At 34.1% G+C, this 15,670-nt stretch overlaps 1 protein-coding gene across 3 annotated transcripts in view; it reads left to right on the plus strand.

Annotated features, from left to right (window-relative positions):
* The window catches only part of SCAF11 (SR-related CTD associated factor 11), a 90,845-nt gene that overhangs the window by 50,064 nt on the left and 25,111 nt on the right, over positions 1-15,670 (plus strand). For all 3 annotated transcript variants that reach the window (XM_051961799.1, XM_051961798.1, XM_051961800.1), the window contains 3 exons: positions 940-1,017; positions 10,087-10,187; positions 10,970-11,037. In XM_051961799.1, the coding sequence (XP_051817759.1) occupies positions 940-1,017; positions 10,087-10,187; positions 10,970-11,037 (247 nt within the window). The remainder of the gene's footprint in view (positions 1-939; positions 1,018-10,086; positions 10,188-10,969; positions 11,038-15,670) is intronic.

Consider the following 15,670-nt stretch of genomic DNA (forward strand, 5'->3'; position numbering starts at 1 on the left):
TCTGGAGAGCAATTTGGAACTATTCTCAAAAAGTTGTCAAATTGTGCATACCCTTTGATTCAGCAGTGTTACTACTGGGATTATATTCCAATGAGATATTAAAGAAGGGAAAGGGACCTGTATGTGCCAAAATACTTATGGCAGCCTTTTTTGTATTGGCTAGAAACTGGACATTGAATGGATGAGTATCAATTGGAGAATTGTTGGGTAAATTATGGTATATGAATGTTATGGAATATTATTGTTCTGTAAGAAATGACCAGCAGGATGATTTCAGAGAGGCCTGGAGAGACTTACACGAACTGATGATGCTGAGTGAAATGAGCAGAACTAGGAGATCATTCTACATTTCAACAACAATGCTATATGAGGATCAATTCTGATGGAAGTGGCTCTCTTCAACAATGAGAGGATCCAAATCAATTTCAATTGATCAGTAATGAATAGAACCAGATATACGCAGTGAAAGAACTCTGGGAAATGCATATGAACCACAACATAGAACTTACACTCTTTCTGTTATTGTTTGCTTGCATTTTTGTTTTTCTTCCCAGGTTATTACCTTCTTTCTAAACTCGATTTTTCTTGTGTAGCAAGACAACTGTATAAATGTGTATACATATGTTGTATTAACATACTTAACATGTATGAGATTACCTACCATCTAGAATAGGGAGTTGAGGGAAGGAGGGGAAAAGTTGGAACAGAAGTTTTTGCAAGGGTCAATGTTGAAAAATTACCCATGCATATGTTTTGTCAATAAAAAGCTATCATAAAAAAATTTTTTTAAAAGAAAGTAGGGAATAATTACAGGGGGAAAAAAAGATAATAGTGATGAAATTTGGGGAAAAACAATGTTTCATTTCCAGTTTTTGTAGAAAACGTAATATAAGAGATGTAAAAAAAATAAAAAATTTTAATTCATTAATTTCATTTCAGACTCTGCCTTCATGTCCAATTGATCGAAAACCTTTTCAGTCAGTATATAAATTCAATGCATTGGAAGGTTGTGTTAAGGTAGGTCTGAGAATACCTGGGATTGGGGGGAGGGAATATGAATATATATATATATATTTTTTCTTTCAAAACAGAATATTCATAATAGCAGCCTAGCATTTATATAGTCCTTGCAAACTGCTTTGTACTTATTTTATCCTCACAGGTACTGGGAGGTAGGTGTTATTATTCCCATTTCACAAATGAAAAAAATTCGTTTGAGGCAGATGAAGTTTAGTTTCTGAGGTTCCAATTAAAGATTTCCTGATTCCAGATCGAGCATTATATCTCCTACTCCATCTAGTTTTCTCATAGGGAGATTAATTTTCTTTTAAAAGTTTGAATATAATTAATTAACATTTTGTGACTTTAGGAAACTTTAGCAAGAATGAATGCAGTGGAAGCAAGCTAGAAGATAACATTTTCACTTTTTCCCTTGCTGTTGAAAGGATGGCTAGGACAGAGTAACTTGGCATCTATTTCCTCACAGAAACAGTTATAAATAGTACTTTTGAGTTCTAGGCTATTCACAGAAGCTATAAGGTTAAGTGTAATCACATTTCATGAAATGCATTATAACATTAAGGGTCTCTAATATTTAAGGCACTTTGGTAGCAGGCATTGGCTAAGATAGAAAGTTTAAGTAAAGTACATTTTAATTAGTCAGTAAACATTTTAGTATGTATTGTGTACCAGGTACTGTGCTGCTGTTCTCTTGGGTTATAATATAAGATTGAAATGACTATAATATGTAGTAAGTATAAGAAATAATCATAATAATCAGTACTTACATATTGTACCACTATGTTTCAGGCACTGCTAAATGACAGTATTAAATTAGTATCAATTTGTCAACAAGTGAACACATTTGGACTAGTACCTGGATAGTAATAGAATATTTTAGCAAATACTCATTTTTTGCTTTCAAATCAATCGTTGCTCCTCCCTCCCCCAAGAAATAGGATTGATCCTTTTCATTTCTGAATATCATAATCTTGTACATAATATAAACAAGTAAGCATTCAAGAATAAGGTCCTATTGGCAGGTATAGGTCATGGAAACGTGCTCAATTACAACATGATTAAAAAGTTAAGTTCTGTCTTACATATTGACTTTTGAAGATAGCCTTTTGACCTGATTTTGAACTGCCTTTGAGTTGAAGATGTACTTGAAGGAAAATGTGTCCTCTCAATCAAAGGGAAATAAATGCCTAAATTCAAATACCATATACTACAGAAACAACCCCTTAGTCTTAAAGAATCAACTTAAACCAGTTAAAGTTTACACTTCCGACAATTTAAGTTGCTCACATTTAAATCTATCAATTGTCCTATTTTCATCATAATCTCTATTACTACTGATAGCACATTTCCCTCTGTCATTGCTTAGTTAAATCCTTACATCTAAAAAAAAATTAGTTCCCAAGTTGGCTCGATGTAACTATATTGGAAAAAAACAGTGCTAGGATTTTCCCCTGAAAAAAGAATCACAAAAAGTGAGTTATTCTTTCCATTGTTACACATCACCCCAGGAATTATTACTGGCTAGCAACAAGTCTGAAAATCCAGTTGTGTAAATATGTACAAATCTGATTCATCAAATCCATGTTCTGTCCTTAAATTTAATGCGTCTATCTCAGGGCATTATTCACCCCCTTCTTGACATTTAAAATGTATTTGAAAAATGACTATCTCTTGAAAATATCTCTTTTTTAGCTACTGGTTTTCTGACTTCGTCAGGAGCATCTAGCTCCTCACCTGCATTATAGGAACCTCTGATATTTCAATATGACTTGGAGGAAGCTATTAGAGGATCTGTGCCAGTATCAAAAAAAAAAAAAAATCAAAGAAAGAACTATAAGGATGCTGAGTGTGCCCCCACTTTTAAAAAAAACTCAGCTACAGTTTCTGAAAATTTGGTCTAAAATACTATCTGCATTAGATAATGGTGATTGGGGCAAAAGTTTGAAAGTATCTAGAGTTTGAGAATGAATTAATCTTGACTCAATAAAGGTCTATAATTGATAGCCCTTCTTCAAAATCATACTGACCTTTATATGATTAAAACTGTCATGCTTACATTTTAAGCCTGAAAATGTATAATGGTTATAAAAACATAAAACACAACAGTACCTTTTATTAAGAGGAAATTTCCTTCCTTTTCTAATTAGATTTATTTTTGCTTTTTGCATTGTAGAGATCAGGATTGTTGTCCTTGCTTCTCCCCATTCCCCCAGTTGAATGGCTTCTGTGCTAGCTCCTGTTATTCTTTATGTGCCTCTCCGCTTCAAGCGTATTTCAATCATATTGAGACATGTTGAAGATCTTAACTTAAAAAGGCCAAGGTCTCCCTCTGTATCTGGGGCCATCTCCAGTGTTTCTGATCCATATCTTGCCACTGGACTCAGATGGCTCTGGAAGAAAAAGTGAGGGCTGACTTTGTACAGTCCTCCCTCACTTAAATCCAGTTCATTTGCCTGTCTTGGTTTCACCTTCCTTGATGTGTCCTCTGATCCCAAAAGTCTCCCAGGTTTTGGGCTAGATTTTTTTCTTAAGCCCCATGCCATAAACTCAGATCACTCTGGCTCTCATTGATTGGTCAACAATAGGCTTCAGGCTCTCAGTTTCATTTTTTGGACCTTGATTGACTCAAAGTGAATGTAATAGCAATTGTTTCTATTTTATCCAGAAATCCTGAGGGTCTTCTCCTCTCAGATTGTAGTTACGGTTTTTTGTGACTAGATAAAAGAAGTAATTCTCTGCCTCATTTCTTTACCTAGCCTTAATAACTGATTGGGCCTTCCCTTAGACAGACTGAGACTTGAGATCTTAGCTTAAAAGGGCCAAAGTCTCTTACTGTGTCCAGGGCTACCTCCAGTGCCCTGATCTACATTTTGCCACTGGATCCACCTGACTGGAGGAGAAAGTGAACTTGGTAACTTTGACTAGGCCACCCTCACTTAAATCCAGCTCACTTGCATGTCTTGGGATTAACTCTGATGACATGGTTTTTTTTGAGATCAAAGGATAAATAACAAATATTAGTGATATAATTTTTAAGAATTACAAGTCTCATCTTCCCCATGTAGGTGTGTAAATAGTTTGGTTCTTTTGAATCCCTTATATCTATTTTTCCCTTTTTACCTGTTTATGCTTCACTTGGGTCTTGATGTTGGAGATCAAATTTTTGGTTTAGTTTCATCTTCTTATGAAAACCTAAAATCTTTGTGTTTCTTTGAATGACCATTTTTTCCCCTTGATATTTTGTGGGTAAGTGATTCTTTGTTTGCCTTCTGTAATATCATGTTGTATACCCTCCGATCTTTTAATGTTGCAGCTGTCAAGTCCTGTGTGATAATTTTGATTATGACTCCCTGATATTTTAATTTTTTCCTTTCTGGTCACTTGTATTTTTTCCTTGACTTTGTATTTCTTAAATTTTAATTTAATGTTCTGTCGAGTTTTTATTTGGGGATCTCTTTCCTGAGGTTATTGATGGATTCTTTGCATGCTTTCTGAGTCAAGGACGTCAAGATAGGTTTTTTTTGATAATTTCTTGAAAGATGCTGCCTAGGTACTCCTTTTGATTATGGCTTTCAAATATTCCAATAATTCTGATAATTATCTCTCCTGAATCTATTTTCCAAATCAGTTGTTCTTCCTGCAAGGAGTGGCTTTTTAAACTTCATTATTTGATCAAAGTAAATGAATAATTTTCAGATGCTCTAAAAAGGTGTTTTACATCACTGCTGATCAGAGAAATGTAATTTGAGATAACTCTTAAGTACCACTCACACCTCTTAGATTGGCTACAATGACAGGAAAAGATAATGATGAATATTGGAGGGGGTGTGGGAAAATTGGGACACTAATGCATTGTTGGTGGAGTTGTGAAATGATCCAACCATTCTGAAGAGCAATTTGGAACTATGGCCAAATGGCTATCAAATTGTGTATAACCTTTGATCCAGCAGTATCTCTAATGGGTTTATATCCCAAAGAGATCATAAAGGAGGGAAAGGGACCCACATGTGCAAAAATATTTGTGGCACCCCTTTTTGTAGTGGCAAGAAACTGGAAACTGAGTGGATGCCCATCAGTTGGAGAATGGCTGAATAAGTTATGGCATATGAATGTTATGGAATATTATTGTTCTAAAAGAAATGATCAGCAGGATGATTTCAAAGAGTCCTGGAGAGACTTACATGAACTGATGCTGAGTGAAATGAGCAGAACCAGGAGAACATTGTACACGGCAACAATAAGGTTATACAATGATCAATTCTGATGGATGTGGCTCTCTTCAGCAATGGGATGATTCAGACCAATTCCCATAGACTTGCAATGGAGAGAGCCTTCTGCATCTAGAAAGAGGACTGTTGGGACTGAATGTGGATCACAACAAAGTATTTTCATTTTTTATTATTTTTATTATTATTATTTTATTTTTTATTGTTGTTTGCTTCTTATCTTTCTTGTTTTTTCTCCCTTTTGATCTGATTTTTCTTGTGCAGCATGATAATTGTAGAAATATGTAGCAGGGAGCTAGGTGGCACAGTGGATAGAGCACCAACCCTGAAGTCAGGAGGACCTGAGTTCAAATTAGGCCTCAGACACTTAGTACTTCCTAGCTGGGTAAAATCACTTAACCCCAATTGCCTTAGGGGAAAAAAAAGAAATACATATAGAAGAATTGCACATGTTTAACATATATTAGAGTACTTGCCATCTGGGGAAGGAAGTAGGAAAGGAAGGAGAAGAAAATTGGAACACAAGGTTTTGCAAGAGTGAATGCTGAAAATTATCTATGCATGTATTTTGAAAATAAAAATCTTTAATAATAAAAAAAAAATAAACTTCACTATTTTCCTCTCAATATGAAGACAGATCTTCTCTATCCCCATAGTAGCTGTCTTTGGTTGGGTTCATTGTCTTTCGTTTACTCGTTTTTATTTTTGTTTTGTTTTATTATAAGCAGCTTATTATAATTATATTCTAGAACTGAGGTGTAGGGAATGATGCAGCAAGCCTCAGCATCTTCTTGCTGCTATTTCCTCAACCCTCTCCCAGGGCCTGACCTTGGACACATCTTTCTACCCTTCAGCCAGAACAAGGGTCCTCAGTCATGCTGTCCTCAAAATGGACTTATTCTTTGTGGTCCCTCAAGTAGCTGCAGCCTTCAGCTTTCATCCACAGTCAGCTGGGTTCCTGCCCCTCTGCTTCCCACCTCAGATTTGTGGGAGTTCCTTCTCCTTGTACTAACTGCCTGGAACTGAGTCTAATTAGGACAGCTGTGCTTGGCATCCTTTGACAGTGAAAGGTCCTTTAATCTTTTCCTACTCATTCCATCTGATCCCCACACCATTCTTGAGGTGAAAGTTCTTGAGTCTGAAGCTGTTTCCAAAGCAGCTGCTCCCAGGGCTTGTTTGTTGTTTCTGTGAAGTGGAGAGATATTTTTATTTCATCTGACCAGATCTTCTTTCCTGGGATCTTCTCTAGCTGTCCTAGGAGAAGAGAGACTTTACCCTCCTTTTGTTTGTTTCTGTTATTCTGAGGTGATTGTTTTGTCTTTTATTGTAGAGGAAATTTGGAGATCCTCTAGTTTTCTTATCTACTTTGCTACCTTCCTAGAATCCTCTACCTCTTTGCCTTTCTTGATCTGGACTGGAAAATTGACTCATTAAGATTTTTTCTCAGATTTTCCCTGTCAGGCTTCTGTCTAGAGAAAGACAGAGAGATAGACAGACACACACAGACACAGACACACACACACACACACACACACACACACACACAGACACACACACAACACACACACACACACACACACACACACACACACACACACACACACACACACACGCCAGAGAGAGAGTGTTTTGTTTTGTTTTGTTTTTGCAAGGCAATTGGAGTTAAATGACTTGACCAGAGTCACAGTGAGTTGGATTTGAATTTAGGTCTTCCTGTCTCCAGGGCTGATACTTTATCTGCTATACTTTTAGCTGTCCATTGGTACATCTTCTAAATCTTTGTAGAGTAATGGTGGGTTTGGCAGGAAGTGAGGGTAGTTGGACCATTTCCTTCTATTCTGCCAACTTGGCTGATTTATCTAAGCATTGCTACAATTAAATCCCAGTCATTGACAGTTGCTCCAAGTGAAGGATAGACACAAAGTGGCAAGATGCTTCCTACAAGTCAGTTCTTTGGTATTATTTTCCTATTCCATTTTCCCTCCTCACTAAGAGCACAATCTTTTTTCTTCTATTTCACTATTTCTCTCTCTCTCTCTTTCTCTCTCTTTTTTTTTAAGTACTTCTCCTTCCCCTTGTATGATGTATCCTCTGAAGTTGAAGTTTGGTTTCCTTTGTGACTTTATGCTACTTCATTTGCCCTATTAACTATATTTTTTTCCTAATCTACATTTTCCTTCTTTTTGTCCTTAATAAAAATTAGAGATTTCTAAATGTGTATCTGGCTCTCTGAGAGGCAATGTGTTTCCCTTCCTCTCAAGGTCTTTAGATTGAAATTTGATCCTTTTGATAACTTGTCAAGTTTATTAAAGTAAGGATGTCTTTATGTTTATGGGTTGGACTGGAGGACTAAGATCTTTTTCAATTTTCTCTATGCTTCTGTAACATCTAGATAGAAAGCTTCTCAGAAGATACTTCTAAAGGCTAATATAGAGTTTAGGAAAAGTAACTGAGAGCTGGAAATGTGTTGGAAATATCTGCACAAAATTGTTCATTGAAATTATGTTAATGATTGAGATTAGTAAGAGAAATTAGTTACAACAGCATTTGTTATGCTGGTAATGCCCTTCCCCCACCCCCACCCCCCCCCCCCAAAAAAAAAAAGCAAAAATAGTTTTTGTCCTTAAGGAATTTAATATTTAAAAGAACAGAAAAGATAAACAAAAATAGATACATGGACATATCCTATAGATAGTAAATGGAAGACAATCTTCAAGGGGGAAACTCTAGGGGTGAAAAAGTCAATTTTAGGCCTTATCTTAGTACAGTCTTGAATGAAGTCAGAGATTCTAAGAAGTAAGGAGAAAAAAATTTCAAGTAAAAGGACCAAGTGTAGAACCTTAGTAAAGATGTACATTGGTGGGTCAGTCATAAGAAAGAAATGAGCCATCTCTCAGATTGGCTAAGATGACAGTAAAAGACAAGGTTGAATGTTGGAGAGGATGTGGGAAAACTGGGACACTAATACATTATTGGTGGAACTGTGAATGAATCCAACCATTCTGGAGAACAATTTGGAACTATGCTCAAAAACTTATCAAACTGTACTACCTTTTGGCCCAACAGTGTTTCTACTGGACCCATATCCCAAAGAGATCTTAAGGAGGAAAAGGGACCCAGATATGTAAAAATGTTTGTGGCAGCCCTCTTTGTAGTGGCTAGAAACTGGAAACTGAATGGATGCCCATCAGTTGGAGAATGGGTGAATAAATTATGGTATACGAATGTTAGGCAATGTTATTGTTCTGTAAGAAACAACCAGCAGAATGATTTCAGAGAGGTTTGGAGAGACTTACATGAACTGATGCTAAGTGAAATGAACAGAACCAGGAGATCATTATACACGGCAACAGCAAGATTATGGGATGATCTTTTCTGATGAACGTGACTCTCCAACAATGAGATGATTGATGTCACTTCCAATGATCTTGTGATGAAGAGAGCCATCTGCACCCAGAGAGAGGATTGTGGGGACTGAATGTACATTTTTCTTACTCATTTGCTTTCTGCTTTTTATCTAATTTTTTTATGCAGCAAGAAAATTGTGTAAATATGTTTATACATATTGGATTTACATATATTTTAACATGTTTAACATAAGATTGCTTGCCATTTAGGGGAGGAGAGTGTGGGGGAAGGAGGAGAAAATCTGAAACACAAAGTATGCAAGGATCAATGTTGTCAAATTATCTGTGCATATGTTTTAAAAATAAAAGGCTTTATTAAAAAATAACTTAAAAAAAAGATAGCAACTTTACCCCTCCTTTTGTTTTGCTATTTGTGAGCAAAATAAAAAGCAATTAGCATGTGGTTTTCAATAGAAAAAAGGAAATGTCTGTTTTTAGTGTCTTTTGAATTAAGTATAATCTTTTTAAAATTAAAAAAACAACTTTATTTTGTTTGAAAAAGGAAATTTAGAGTATCATCTGATTATAAGATGTATGCTTTATTTTTAGTGTGCTTTATTAGAGAATCATAGATTGGGAGTTCTTAACATAGGGCCTCCAAGCTTTTTAAAAAATCTTTTAAAATAAGTACATTTGTTTTCTTTACAATTATATATACATATACACATATATGTGTACATATATGTATCTATGTATAATATTTGATTTATTTTTAAACATTCAGAGAAGTGGTCCATATGTTTCCACACACAAAATTTTAGGAATTCCTGTACCAAATGGATGTTTTACAGTATTTGCTGTTACAAATGTTCTGGAGTAGTGGAGAAAATATGCTAATATCCTTTTATTTGTGTTTGATGTTCCTGATTTGAATATGTATAGCTTGAGAAATATGTCCTGAGAAGAGGCATTTGAAAAAAAGAGAATTATATTTAAACACTTGAGTTGTCAGTATAGAGGTAAATTAATGATCTTATCAAGTAAAACGTAAAAATATCAAGATTTTTCTTAAACCGTTTAACAGGTCACTCATACATACAATAGGTTTAACCTGGGTTTGAAATAAAAATTGAAATGTGATTAGTTTGGTAGGAATTTTACATTCTATTAAATCACATAGTATTGGTAGAATTGTAGTGTGAACAATTAATCAAAGATTTTTCTAAGCATCTAAAGCCAAATATTTTCCATTTTTAGGTGGGTAACTCATTTCTAAAAGCATCTTTCATACAGGGACAGCAGGTGAATCCTCTAAAATCTATTTCCATCTCCAGTTGTTGATAACAAATCATACCATTAAGCTAATATTTGGGCAGCAGTTTTCAATGAGAATGTTAGTTTTCATGTATTTCAATATTCTGGAATAGACAGAGTTAAGCACTTTTCTTTTATCATGTTAAATTCTAATGCTACAAATTTGATTTTCTCCATAGGTTCGAATAGAGAGACAATTAAGAGAAACAGATGATAAGAAAAATGAAAGCTCCTTTAAGAAGCAGGATTCCTGTTCTGTATATATTAAAAGCTGTATGAGGTCAGTGATAAACTCCAGAAATAGAAACCTAGTCAGAATATTTCTATAAGTAAGTTTGTTCAGAAAAGTTTGGTTTAGGCATTATCCAGTTTTTAAAATTCAAAGCAAAATGTTTTTAAGCACTTAATATTTTAAAGAAATATTACCTGTAACCTTAACAGGTGGGTAGAAATATTCTCATTGTCTTTGGCAACAAAAGGTATTTATAACCAAAGGTAAAATCAGCTAAGGATATTCCACAGGATATTTATGGAAAAATTTAAGGATTTTCCTTTTTTTTTTTTCATGATAATGGACTCCATTCTACTTAGTCTGATCAGTCCTGAATTTTACTTTCAAAGTTCTTTTTTATATTAGGTATCACAATGTGAGCTGCTCTATTCCATGTACTCCTTTGGTATATAATTTTTTTCATATGACCCATGAACGTAATTACTTTTTTCTTGTGTTCAAATTGCAATGATATTGCACTTCTCAGTAGGCTCAACAATATGATATTTTGTAAACCATAAAATGGCACATAATCTAATAATGGTTGTTAACTGTTATATTGGGGGTAATAGGCCAACATATTTTAACATAAATTAGGTTGAAATATGTTATTTAAGTATAAAGATATTCTTTCATCAGGGAGATTTAAAAACATAATTGCTACATTTTTAATGATTATAAGTTGATTACACAGAATTTTTCCAACATGACTACCCTATGATAGAAACTTAATTGATATGAAAAAAATAAACTATTACTTTTTCATAGTTTTCATTTCTTGATATTCACAGAAAAAATGCAGATGTAAAAAGAAATCTGTTAAGTGCAAAGTTGTATAAAGATTTGAAGAAAATGCATAGTAAGTAATTTTTTGGTGTTATATTCCTGTTTTAGCATTCTTACAGTGTTTTTCCTAATTCAGACCCATATTTATTTTAATGCTATGGTTCCTTCTGTAGCCTCATAAATAATTTCATTTTACCATTTCCTGTCTCATATTGCTGACTCATGAATGTTGTCAAAACTTCATTTTCACCTTAATGTAATCATTTTTTTTCTATATTATTCCTTTGCTTGAAACCTTTAGTGACTCCCCCAAAATTCCTTAGTTATGTGATCAAGTTCTTAAGCATTTAAATTTCCTTACCCTCTTTTCCATTACCTTTGGCGTCCATTTAAAAAGCCCTTTTTTCTTCCCCTCAATAGTGAATCAATTCTTCAAAACTCATTCTATTCTGAAGTGATTCCTTTGCTCAGACCTTTAAAGGAATTATTATTTGCACTACTTATTTATAAAGACATTAGTATTTCTTGTTTGTTTTTTTTTTTTCATTTTTGTGTCTAGCTTTCTCAACTATATTATAATTTCCTTAAGGGGGCAGTGTCTTTATCAGCTACTTGTATGTATTAGGTACTCAGAAAATGATTGTGAATTACTTATAATCATAAAACAAAGTAAAGCTAACTGGGCCATACAAGTTTTAAACCTGAGACCTATTTGTTTAGTGAAGCCCATGAAAACTATATGGGCTTTTATTCTAACTCCCTCTTACACTGACAAGTCAGTTTTCTAGTGGCATATATTTCTCCCTCAGGGTTTTATTAGAAGTAGTTTCACAATTGGAATCTATCGATAAAATAACCATTTATTAGCAGGGGTATCCTATCTGTCATTAAATGAGTCAGTGGTTTGACTCCAATTATGCCAAAACCCTAAGCAGGAGGATAATTCCCCTTATATAAGTTTTGGGGAGTACAAAACAGATCAAACTACATGATGTCATAGAGTTGAAAACAGCATGATTTATTACAGAGCTGAAACACAAGGTAACATGATTGATTGGAAATCTGGTAATGGGGTTTAGCAGTGACTCCCTTCCCTCTCTTCATGAAACTAAGAAGTGCTCATTGTTTGAGTCCAGGTGTAGGATAGCAGCCCAGACTTTTGGACAGCAAATCAGACATCTTTGAAGTATAACTTGGTGGAATAAAGATAGCGGGCCCAAGTCCCTTTCTTTTACACATTCTCCAAGGTCAGTTAAATTCCTTGAGGCAAGAAGGCTGTATTTTTAAACTTAACCTATTACAGGTGAGCTAAAACCTAAAACTAAGGTCAGAGACAAAGAACTATGACTTATGCAGTCACAGGACAAAATCAATTAATTGTAACTAGGATCAATAAGAACATGATGCAGTATCAATTTTAAATTTCTTAATACCTCCCCCTGAAAGGTTGTTGGTGTCTTCTTAGTAATATTGACTTCCTATTTTATTCTGTTCCTTGATATCACTCAGCACTAGTTGTCTCCCTACTATCAGTTTATCAGCTAATATCTCCAGAATATCATTTAACCAATTAATATCAGTTAGTTTTATAAAGATATTTACTATAAAAGTATATAAAAAGCCAAACTGTGAAATTTCCCCCATTGAATTGGGGCAAACTCTCTCATATTGGCATATTATTTTTTGGAGAGAATGGGCTGAAACTTGAAATTTTAAGGTAATTATTCTTACCATCAAGTTTATTTCTGGGTGTGATACAGCTGACTGGTGAAATGAATTATTTCTCAGAATTATCCCAACCTAGGAGGTAGTTTTTTGAGATTCCACTTGGTCCTGTTTGTAATGACTGCGTATTTAAAATCAGCCGGAGTTAGGAATTCAGGTTAAGGGAAAAATCTTCAATCTTTATTGAAGTGAAGAGATGAATAAGGATTGCGATAGCAATATGGGCATGAAAGATTGCGATAGCAATATGGGCAGCTGGGACAGGAAGCCAACTAACAGAGAGAGATCTGAGCTGAGCAAACCGTTGCAATGACAATGCAAGCAGTCTCTCCTTCCCCTTCCTTTTCCACTACCCTGTCTCCACCCACCAAAATCGTCATTTCCTATACAACACATCAGGACTTGCACAAAGAGTGGGCGGGGGCCATTCTTTCTCCAAGCTTATATAGTAATAGAGTATGGTCCAATTACTATTTAGCCTCATGTGCTTGGGACCTCAGTGCATCAACTCAAGCCTCAGCCCATTACACCTGTTCAGTGGAAAAGAAGAATAAAGAGGAGTCAGCTCTATTTTAGACACAGACTTGCTTGGAAGACCATGTACTTCTGTGTCAACTCCTAGCTTTTTGGAGCTCAGAAAGTAGTGTTTGCATCTAATGGCCAATAGAAAAGAAAGGGAGAATTGGCTTGTTTACTCCTTTTGAATATCCCACTCATTTCTGACCACTAATTAATATTTCTGTTATCATATGGTAATATGAAGTGGAGGTCAGGTACCATTCCACGATTTTGTAGATAGGCCCCCTCCAAATATTAACATGGGTTGTTGTCAAGCAGAGGAGCCTATATATATGCTTGAGGATTGGACCCTCCCAGTCCACTGTCATATTAGTATACCGATCTTATAAGTTAGAGACAATTTAACATCCAAATGAAGATGCCAGTAATTTTTGTCTATCTTAATTTTCTTGATGATAAATTTCTTGTCATCTGTAGTCTTCAAAATTTAAGGTACCATTTGCTGGTTTTTTTTTTTTTAATTTTTTAATTTTTTGATGCTTTTATTTTAAAGATATTTTTGGTCTTAAGATGATTCTTAATTGTTTTTCCAAATTAAATTGTCTTCTGAATTCATTAGAAAATAATTCTCCTAAAATTCTTTGTATTAATTAATCCAGTGTTTACTCATTGCTTAGTACACAGATAATATATAGTTGTTTTACCTTAACAAAGATATATTTGGAAAATAACTTGTTAAACTGGTCTCTTTTTATGGTGGACTTATGTAGAATATACTGTTTATCAAAATAGAACATTAAGAATATAGACTTAAGTAAAAATCTTTTTTTTATTGATATTTTTTAAAAGTCTAAGTTTTACTCTATACTTACTCCTCTCTTCAGTCCTAACGAACTAGAATTTTAAACATTTTAAGCTTTAGTATTTATATTACATATGATATAATTACATGTTTTGGTAATAATTGCTTCATTAATAGATCCAAGAGTTCCCATATAGGTTACTTGGAATTGCTTCCCTAGATATATAGACTAATGGATCTAAAATTCTAGGAAAAAGTGTAGCTTAAAAGTGAAAAATATGCAACTTGAAAGTAAAAAGTAGGTAAAGGAAAGATGGCTAGCTGCCTGGTAGGTTTTGGCTATTTCACCTTTTTATTCGATTCATTTTTATTTTTGCTTGATTCTCATATATAAGTAGCACACATATAGAGTACTTTTGATCTGTTATCTACATACATAGTAAATAAGCTTATACTATGCTTATTTTCACTTATTCTTTGTTTCTGTGATGGTGAATAACATCTTTCTTATAAGTCCAAGTCTTTCCATGTTTTTCAAAATCCACCAGATCATAATTTTCTGTGTCACAGCAATATTCCAGCCTTATAGTATCTAGTTATTTTACATAAGAGAAAAGTATATTGATTTATATGACATACTGTAGTTTTTCTGTTTTTCTCTTTTGATTGAATCTATTTTAGCTTTAGCTTTGTCTGAGATCTTACTACTATTACTACTGCTTTTTTTTTTACATAATAAATTCTATTCCTAAACTTTATTGTGTTTATCTTTAATTTTTTATAACATTTTTCTGGAAGCAAATTATTGAGTTCAAATTTTTAATCTGTTTTCATTTCATGGGTGAGTTCATCCAATTCACATTCTAAGTTATAATTATTTGATGTTTATTTTCCTCACTAATCTTCTCATCCTATCCCTCCTCATTGTTCTGCTTTGTTTCCACTCCTCACTCTTTTCCTATTTCTCCGGGATCTACTACGACCTGCTACTTTGTATTCTTGTTATTTAACCTACCCCCTCCAAGAATCCCTCTCTCTATCCCAAATTCTAAGGTATAATTACTTGTATGTGTTCTTCCTTCCTGTTTTTCCTCTCTATCCTTCTCACCCTATTCTCCTTGGACTACTCGTAGTCTCCAGGAATCTTTCCCTTATCCTCTTCCCCTATCCTGTCCCCTTGCCCTCTTATTTCTTTTTGATTTTAGAAGACTTTTGTACTCTTCTAGATATAGATATAAATATGTTCCTTTTTTAACCCATTCCCAACTAGAGTAAGGCTTCATGCCCTTTTACCTACTAGTTCCTTTTGTGTCTATTTTTTCTTTGTTGCCTCATTTGTATGAGATGATTACTCTCTTTTATCTCTCCCTAAACAGTTTTATATATTTTTTAAAATCACCTCAATCATACTCAGCTCAATCCAAAGCTTTCTTTCAAACTACCTAAATAAAAAAGACATTCATAAAAGAACTGATAAGGTTCTTATATGAGGAAAAATTATTTAGCTTCTTATAATTGATCCTTAATATTTACTTTATATATCTCCTGGATGTTTTAAATTGAATTTTCCCTGAAGTTCTGCTGTTTTTGTCAGAAATATCTGAAAAGCTAATTACTACTTTTTTCCATTCAGAATTATATACTTTGTTTGGTAAGTTAT

Source organism: Antechinus flavipes, chromosome 5, assembly GCF_016432865.1.
Source record: "Antechinus flavipes isolate AdamAnt ecotype Samford, QLD, Australia chromosome 5, AdamAnt_v2, whole genome shotgun sequence".
NCBI classification, from domain to species: Eukaryota; Metazoa; Chordata; class Mammalia; order Dasyuromorphia; family Dasyuridae; genus Antechinus; species Antechinus flavipes.